The sequence below is a fragment of the Phyllopteryx taeniolatus genome, chromosome 7 (assembly GCF_024500385.1).
Source record: "Phyllopteryx taeniolatus isolate TA_2022b chromosome 7, UOR_Ptae_1.2, whole genome shotgun sequence".
In the NCBI taxonomy this organism is placed as follows: domain Eukaryota; kingdom Metazoa; phylum Chordata; class Actinopteri; order Syngnathiformes; family Syngnathidae; genus Phyllopteryx; species Phyllopteryx taeniolatus.
The window spans coordinates 6,571,364-6,580,791 of record NC_084508.1 but is presented as its reverse complement, the minus strand read 5'-3'; the positions used below and the strand labels follow the sequence as shown (position 1 = coordinate 6,580,791).

At 43.7% G+C, this 9,428-nt stretch overlaps 1 protein-coding gene across 4 annotated transcripts in view; it reads right to left on the bottom strand.

Annotated features, from left to right (window-relative positions):
- Positions 1 to 3,368: 3,368 nt before the first annotated feature.
- herc2 (HECT and RLD domain containing E3 ubiquitin protein ligase 2) overlaps positions 3,369 to 9,428 on the bottom strand; it is a 53,602-nt gene continuing 47,542 nt past the window's right edge. For all 4 annotated transcript variants that reach the window (XM_061779346.1, XM_061779348.1, XM_061779347.1 and 1 more), the window contains exons 86-91: positions 8,068 to 8,262; positions 7,341 to 7,453; positions 6,166 to 6,356; positions 5,927 to 6,032; positions 5,406 to 5,618; positions 3,369 to 4,049 (exon numbers count right to left, since the gene is read on the bottom strand). In XM_061779346.1, the coding sequence (XP_061635330.1) occupies positions 3,777 to 4,049; positions 5,406 to 5,618; positions 5,927 to 6,032; positions 6,166 to 6,356; positions 7,341 to 7,453; positions 8,068 to 8,262 (1,091 nt within the window). In that variant the 3' untranslated portion in view covers positions 3,369 to 3,776. The remainder of the gene's footprint in view (positions 4,050 to 5,405; positions 5,619 to 5,926; positions 6,033 to 6,165; positions 6,357 to 7,340; positions 7,454 to 8,067; positions 8,263 to 9,428) is intronic.

Below are 9,428 nucleotides of genomic sequence, written 5' to 3'. Positions count from 1 at the left end.
CTTCATTCAGAAAAATTGGCACTGGTCGTGTTTCTCCAAATTGCAATCATTATTTGTAGTTACTGATTCTATCCATCCATCCATTTCCAACAGCGCTTCTCCTGGTTCGGGTCGCGGGGGCGTCGGAGCCGATCCCAGCTGACTTTGGGCGAAATGCGGACTACACCCCGAACTGGTCGCCAGTCAATCGCAGGGCACATATATTATTAACTCACTCAACCCCTCCGAAACCTTTATTATTAATAAGAGTTTTCTTACGCTATATATTATTCTATTCATGAATATATATAAAATTGTTGCTGTTCATATTTTTGCAAATTTTCATAGTTTATATTATTTGCATTGTGAGTATTAATTATCTTTTTTTTTTTTTTTTTTACAATTATTTTTCAGATCGACTCCATACTTTTTGGGGGTTTATTTTTTTTGTTTTTATCCGAAAAACTGTAGTGCAGTTAAGTTTCTCTCGACACTTTAGTTCCACTGGTTTTTTTCATTTTTGGGAGACCCCCCCCCCGGTCATTTATCATTTATCTTATTAAGAATCGCTTTTTTTTTTTAGCGTTATGTCATTTAAAAAAAAATCATGGCTGAGCTTTTAATACTTTTGTAAACCAATGGAGTCAACTTCACACATTGAGGGGCGAAGAAAGGTCAGACAGCTCAGAGACAAGACGCATTGCGTGTGCGTTGGGTGGGATTTTAGCCGGTTAAAGCCTAACGACCTCTCAGGATCAAAGGTTATGGGATCAGGTCCCGCACCTCCATTCATGTCACTTTTAGTCATTTGTCACTTTCAATAACACGCATAAGCTGATTCGGCCAATAATATAAATGGCAGCAACACTGACTGGACGGAGGATTTTTTTTTTTTTTTTTGCTTTCAGAGGAAATATTTAAAGCCCCTTTTTGTACAAAAAAAGAAAAAGTCAATTTTTCCACTTTCTCCCCACTTTGCTGTTCTGTATCATCGGCGCCGACACAAAATGGAGGGGAAAAAAAGTTCATTTGGCAATTGTCCGCTTGCGGGTGTAGTAACAGATTTCCCATTGCTGTTTTATATGAAAGGCACTGACACGGAATGTGGGAACAAAATTGAACCGCCAAATTTCCGCTTCTGGAGGTAGTATCATTAGTTTCCCACTGCGTCGCTGTTCTGTCTTAGCAGCACCGACAAAAGCAATTTTCCACTTTTGGAGATCAGAAGCCATTTTCACACTGACTGTGAAATCCAACTTTTTTTTTTTTTTTTTTTCCCCCAGTATACTGTACACGCCTTAGTACATGAAGTGGTTGCGTGAAGAATCTTGAATCTTCCATTCACTGGGTCACTGATTGTTAGAAGGGAGTTCCAACAATGCGCGCCATTGCCACCTGCTCCACACTGTCCAACATCATTATGCATTACGTCTTGCCTCCAGGCCGCCTGTGAAAACTCCAAATTCCACTGGGAGATGACCCCTATGTGATGGCGGATCAACAATGGATTTTTTTGGAATGCATTTATTGGATTGTTTTAGATGGGATTCGATGTACAATGTCCATCGAACAGGAAGGAGAAGGTTTGGCACGTTCCAGAATTGGAGGAGATTTTCTGCCCCCCCTCTGGGAAATTTCTAATAATCCATGCACAAAATTCACACATGCACTTGTTGTGCAAGTTCTCGCTGTCCTGAGACAAAATGTAACTAAACTGTAGCAACAACATACTTAACGTACAGTGGTGGAACTAAAAAGTCGACAATGTTGATTTAGGTGACCAGAAGTTCCTACAATTTAAAGCGGCTCTTGAATAACCCCAAATAAAGTTCAGATGTTTTGGTAGGAACTTCAGGCGGAAGACAAACACTTGGAATTTCAACAGGCGTGTGTCGACTTTTTATATCCCCTGTAGACACAACCTTGCTACTCAAACCTTTTTATTTATCTACAGGGGGAGGGGAAAAAAGTGAAGTCGTTTCGAGAAGACTAGCAGGAAATGGGCAGATCCAGCTTTGACTTTTGCTACTTATGTGACAGTGCAAAATGTTTGTTCATGTTTTGGAAAACGCTTTTGACGTTGACGGAAAATGGTGTACATTAGGACGGCTGAAAACAATATTATAAAAACATGGACGCCGGGTTCACTGAAGACGCCGATCGGCCTTCGATATTTACAAAAACGTGTTAGGTTCGCTGTAAAAAAAACAAAACGCCTTTGATGTTTCGAGAAAACATCTATCGCACATTCATTGAGGTTTGGAAATTCGCAGTGAGACACACTACAGTGGCGGAGTGATCGATTGAACTTGGCCTTCACTCGGTCGCCTCCAGCTCGACTGTATGAGAGCACCTGACTTCTCAGCAGCGTAATGTACTCTTGGCCATTCTTCCTGGGGGGGGGGAGGGGGGAAAGGTCACTAAATCCACAAAGAATGCTATTGATTTTTAAGCCAAGCCTTCCCTCGTGCCTTTGAACTACTCAGAAACATGGCGTCTGTCTTTTTTTTTTTTTTTTTTTTTTTAAACAAAGTGGAGCTCACACACACACACACACACACATTAGAGGTGGGAGAGCCGGGAGTCTTCTTGAAGTCATGCAAACAGCGAGGAAGGCGTAGGAACGGTTGTCTATGCACGAGGGGTCTTAAGGCAATCGCTTCAACCCCCGAGCACATGACGGAGGCGCCGCACCCTATTGGCTGTCCACCGAGGCCAGGGAATTGCAGGAATTACTTTCAATTGCTTTCACAACTTTTGTAGCACAAAAGACAAATCAATAAGCACGTCCCATAAAAGAAAATCCACTTGAACGAATGTGTCACGTTGGTCCTAAATGAAGCAGACTTTGAGGTTTACCCCCAAAAATTGACATTTTGAATTCGATCTTTTCGATCTTCATTTCGAGTCAAAGAACACGTCTCCGGTGTTTACAAATTCGTACGTCAGTTTCCGGTCTTTAAACAACCTGCCTCCGATGTTTACAAAGTCGGTCTGTACGTCAATTTCTAGCCTTGTCTTTATTTACAAAACACATCTTTGAGGATAAAAAAAAACTAAACATTGTCTTCCCGTCTTTGATGTTTACAAGACGAAGTACGACAGTCTCGGTCCCTTAACCCAACGCGCCACAGGATGGCGGCAAAGCGCAACTTTTGTCCGAATGAAGCGCTTCAACTCACTTCAACCTAGTTCCCCACGGCATAAAGATGCCACAAGATGGTGGCACAGCAGTAATTGAATTGCTTTGGCCTGCATACAAAAAACAGTGGTGAGTTTTTCAGCAAATAACAGAGGATAGCTTCCCCCCAAACAATAGCTGTGAATTTGCAAATATGCGGCTGTTCAGTGTATACACAACGACACAGGAATGACAGCTTTCCATTGAATACATGGCACAGTCATATTTAATTCTGTATAGTTATGTACACACATTCGATGGGGAGACACTGTGATGACGCACACTTCAGTAGACCGACATGTGAGCAACAACTACATTTGTTAAATGATTCTTTATTTTCAAAAACAAAAAGACAAATGGGGCAGCTACCGTTTATCCACTTTTATGTACAGACACACTAAAGGCGTCATTCTAATATAAATAAATTGTAACAATCACGGGATGGCTCTTCTTCTTCTAAGCTCTTAATGCTTCACAGCTGGTTGCACACACACACACACACACACAGATTCACACAGACGAGTGCGTCTAACCTGCAGGAATGTGAGCATAAAAAAAAAAACAAAAAAACGAACAATTCCACCTGGACGCGCCGCCTCGCTAAACTTGCAGGAGGTCAGTGCCCGGTGAGGTAGTCCTGGGTGGAGTCCGAGGCGAACGAGTCGGCGTCCTCGTTGTCAGAGTCGTCGCTGCTGTCGTCGGCGGCCGGCTCGCCCGACAGGGCGATGCGAGCGTAGTCGTCCGTGTCGATGGACTTGCAGAAGTGGATGGCGTACTTGAGCTTCTCCTGCAGCACCTGCTTGCACGAGTAGCGCGGCAGCTTGAGCAGGAAGAAGCACGTGTACGACTCGGGGAGGAAGTGGTCGGGAGGGTTGTACTTGTCCAGTACCTGCAAAAACACGAAGAAGGGGGGGAAAAAAAAACAAAAAAAACTTTATTTAAATACACTGGTACCTTGACTTACAACATTTTCAAGATAAAGGCGTCCCTCGGACGTTTTTTCGCTTTGACTTGCGAGCAAAATTTTGAGAGATAAGCGCTCGATTGTGGCAGCTCACGCCACAACAAGCAGCAATTTGGCAAAAAATGAACAATTCCTCCAAAAAAAGAGGCTGTTTATTGCCATTCCCGGTTGACGTTTAGTGTCCAACTAAACAAAACAAAGGCTGAGTATTTAAAACCACCACATAACTTTGCCTTACGGAAGACCACTAGCTTAAAGCTAGCACACAGTGCAAAGCGCAATAGACAAGAAAACGAACAGCATCAACGTTGCGGTGTAATAATCATTTAGGCAACGGATATTATATTTGAACGCAAGCACATGTAGAGCGACAGTGTAGCAATACTCACAGGCAAATAGTGGCTAAACTCTTTAAAAAAAAAAAAAAAAAAAAAACGACTAATATTACTGCAGCTTAATGAGCAGTTGTAACCATCTCCGTGTAAGTCTGTTTTTTACTGCCCCCTGGTGGCCGATGCACACACCATGCACAGTCACAATGAATCAGTGCACAAACTGTTGAATTCTTTACATTCGATTTAATTGTCATTTTTACTGTATGTTTTTATAATGTAAAATATTATTGAGTATTGGTTTACTTTTTTTTTTTTTTTTTTTTTTTTTAAAAACAAGTTACAATTTTGTTGTTTGTGTTTTTTTTTTTTTTTTGCGACCTGGAATGGACTGATGGCATTTCCACTCATATACATGGGGAGAGATAATTTGAGATACAAGTACTTTGAGTGACAAGCGTGGTCACGGATCAAATTCAACTCATAAGTCAAGGAACTGCCGTACAAAAGGTAGGGGTAAAAAGGTCAAATATGAACTTGAAAGACAAAAACGAGGGAGGGGGGGATCATCCCCACAGAAAAAAATTGGCCAAAAATAAAAAATAAACAGGAAAAAATATGGATGGAAAGAAAATATAAAATAACATCATTTGCTTTTATGTTTGTTTGTTTTAGATTTTTCTCCAGGTGAGAAAAAGCTTGAAGCACGCAAGCATGCTTTGCTTCTTACTTTTCATTTCCTCCAAGTGATGTTATACAATAGTCTCCTATTCCTTGAAAACGAGAGTACGAACAGGCGCTTGGGAACATTTGAAAAAGTGTGTTTTCATCTGTTTCAGTGTGCTGTAATAGTTTCAATGTCTTTCAAAGCTTGCGGGAGGGTCGGCAAGAAAAAGTGCTTTTGAATACGGTCTCCGTATGCCACCGATTTTTTCAAACGTCTTTCTACCTGTACGACAAAGTCGCGTCCGCGGAAGTCCGCGATGGTGCGCGGCAGCCGCGTGCGCCCCCACACGAAGCGCAGGAAGAGCGAGCGCTCCGTGTTGGAGAAGGACTCCATCACCTCCCAGAACCACTGCACCAGCGGGGCGGTGGGCTCCACGCCCTTGTAGGTGGCCACAGACTTGAGCAGGTGCAGCGGGATGTCGGGGCTCCCGCACACCTGCAACCAAAGAAAGCGTTTGATTAAAGTGGATTATTTGCCATATCGGTCTGGTCGATGCGCTTCAGATTTGGTAGCAATTGGACAAAAATGTATCTTTGACGGACTCCTGGAAATGGCTAACAAGACTCTTAAAAGACGCTATTTCAAACCAAAATGGCTGACTTCCTGTACCTTTTCAGGCATGGAATCTTGAGACTTTTTTGTGGGTCTACTCATGACAGAAATGTCTACAAACTGGCTTCGTGGGCTGAATTTTCATAGAAGTCCTGGCGGATCATCAAACTTCACCGCCATGCATCTCTCACCATGGTTTCCAGTTCATATCCGGTGAAAAGTGACAAGACGGGAACGGGGACAACGCGGGCCATGCCCTCCCGCACGGCCGACACCTGCTCGTCAAACTCGTGCAGCCTGCGCGCAAAAAAAGAACGACAGCAACAGCAGCAGGACAGAGTGAATATTAACACACACACACATTTGATGACATCCAATTCGTTGTTCCACTCCGCTCCTGTAGGTGGCGGTAATGCGCATTTCTCCTGACCTGTAGTTGATGGCGAGTCGCACGTACTCCGCACGGTTGTCCAGCGTGATGTGCGAGTACTTGGAGCTGAGCTGGATGTCCTGCCCGCTAGCGTTGGGCACAGTGAAGGGCAGCGTCATGGCCTCGAACTCGTCAGACGTCGCCTCGTTGTCGCGGATGTACATCAGGCCGGGAATGAAGTCCTTGTCCACCTGGTGAAGGGACAGCGGACGTGCGTCAGTGCGCACGAGTCCTCGCGCTCGACGTGCTCTCCTTCTACTTTGAACGTGTCGGCCGAAGAATTGTTCAAAATCCTGCCGGAGTTTCCTGCCTGGCTTTTTCCGCTTTACTGGTTGTGTCCTTCGCTTAACAAAACTGCGCTTTCAGACACCGACGACAATTGAAATCAATCGAGGGGACGGAATCATTTCAATCAGCGCGCTCGTTTTTTGTGCTTTACCTGCCCCTAAAGCCAAACAAAAAACCACGGGATTAGCGACTGGTCGACATCACGCTCTAAATGTCACTGTTGAGTCAAAAAGTCGACTAGTCTGTACAACCCCTCACACACGCAGATGGACCAAAACAAACATGCATACGCACACACACGGTCGGATGGACGGATATGGACACGCATGCACAAATAAAACAAAGGGACTAGCATTGGCACACACAAAACACACAGGCTTGGCGTTGCTACGTTTGGTGCGTTTGTGATATCTCAAGGGCAGAGCATGTGAACGAGAGAATGCGGGAGGGAGCCTGCGTGTGTGCGTGGACAAGAAGGAAGCTCATGATCGCAGCGTGAGGCAACCGGCGCTCGACTGCGACTGCGTCGGCGCCCGTTCCTGGAATGTGCCTCTTTTACAGCTGCTTTTTGCACTCATTAAATGCACAGAAGTCGGATTTTAGTTTACATTCATAGTCGTTTTTTTAGTAGTCTTTACTGATTGGCTGAAAAGGTATCCGACGATACCGTCGTCCATTTTGACCGGCACGGCACGTGCCGCTCTGACTTGATACGAAAATATTACACATTTGTGCTCCTCAGACTTTGAGATATGATGAGAGTTTGTATTAATATATTTGTTTGTTTCGTGTTTTGAAATGGTGTTCTGGGTGTACGGAGTGCTATTCAAATAAGAAATAAGCGAAAACAAGTTTGGAATCTGAGCGGGCCAAGCAAGCGTTCTCACCTCACTGAGGTCAGCGATGGTCAAGTTCATGCCGGCCAGCTGCTTCCACACCGGCTCGGCCAGATTGAGACTCAGCGGACTTCCGGAGCGGATCGCGATGCCCAGCAGAACCCCTGCGGAAGCGCCGAGAAACCAAAAAAACAAAAACAATCATTGCATTGCATTTCTAAGCAAGAAGATCTCATTTTTGGAGAACCGCGTCATATGTTTACCAGAAAAAGTCAGAACCTGGCAAGAATAAAGTCAGATTTTCGTGTTCAAAAAAACTAAATGATCAATCTTGGAAGAAACATTTTTATTTTCGGGGGTGTTATCTATCTATCTATCTTCAAGTCATGTCTTTTCGAGAAAAATGGAATCTTATGACTTATCAGATAAAGTTACATTTTTAAGGCAATTTTGGAGGGAAACGGCTATCAGATCAAATAGATCATTTTCGAGGGAGGGGGGGGGTAATGTTACATTAGATTTTATAGAACAGTGAAATTTTACAGAAAAAGTCGAAATCTTCCAAGAAGAAAGTCATCAAGAAAAGGAATCCAATTTGAGAGACAAAAAGTCGCAATCTTGTGCGAATAAAGTCATACTTTCGAGAAAAGCACTCAAGTTCCAATGAGAAATAGTCGTAAATTTAGGAGATGAAAGTCATATTTTCCAGATATTGTATTGTAGAAAAAAACTAAATCAACTAAAAGGAACACTGTGTACAGGTTTTGTGGGCGGGTACCGAGGAAGCGGAACATGCTCATGTGCAGCTGCGACTTGGCAGCGGGGTTGAGCAGGAAGCAGTCTCGATTGGCCCCGGACTCGTCGCGTCCGTTGGGGGTGACGATGAGCAGCGGCGTCAGGGCGTTCTGCAGCTCCTCGCACATCTCGGCGATGGACTCGCTGTAGCCGCCGCCGCAGTCGTCCACAGACTCGCCTGGAGGGGCACAAACAAAACAAAACAAAAGAAAAGAAAAGAAAAGAAAAGAACCATCACAACGTGAAAAAGAAAAGAATTGACTGGGTTTTTTTTCCCCCCTCTTCTTACTTTTATAATTCATTACTTATATTCACATTTATAAGGTTGAGTGCCTTTCCTTTATAATGTATTGTTTTATTGTTCCATAACTCTGGTGTAACTTCTCTGAGATGTGGAGCCTTGTCCCATAAATCCCATAAAGACAAGATTGTTTTCATTAATTATTCTACAAAAGAGGAATACATTTCCAACACACATTTCTTTCTAAAATGTAAGTCATATAATTGTTAACATTTTCCATTCATAATTATTCTACAACCCCAATTCCAATGAAGTTGGGACGTTGTGTTAAACAGAAATCAAATCGATTTGCAATTCATGTTCAAGCTGTACTTAATTGAATAAACTACAAAGACAAGATATTTCATGTTCAAACGGATCAACCGGATTGTTTTTAGCAAATAATCATGAACCTAGGATTTGATGGCTGCAACACGTTCCAAAAGAGCTGGGACAGGTGGCAAAAAAGTGGAGGAATGTGGAACATCCCACAGGTGAACAGGTGGGTGCCGTGATGGCTTCCCTGAATTGCTCAGTCATTCACATTCACAAGCAAAGATGGGGGCGAGGGTCACCTCTTTGTCAACAAAATAGTCCAGCAGTTTAAGGACAATGTTCCTCAACGTACAATTGCAAGGAATCGAGGGATTGCATCATCTACGGTCCATAATATCATCGAAAGGTTCAGAGAATCTGAAGAAATCACTGCATGTAAGCGGCGAGGCCGAAAACCCACATTGAATGCCCGTGACCTTCGGTCCCCCAGGCGGCACTGCATCAAAAACCGACATCGATGTGTAAAGGATCTCACCGCATGGGCTCAGGAACACTTCAGAAAGCCAATGTCAGTAAGTACAGTTCAGCTACATCCGTAAGTGCAACTTGAAACGCTACTATGCAAAGCAAAAGCCATTTATCAACAACACCCACAAACGCTGCCGGCTTCTCTGGGCCCGAGCTCATCTAAGCTGGACCGATGCAAAGTGGAAAAGTGTTCTGTGGTCCGACGAGTTCACATTTCAAATAGTTGTGGACGTCGTGTCCTCCAGGCCAAAGAGGAAAAG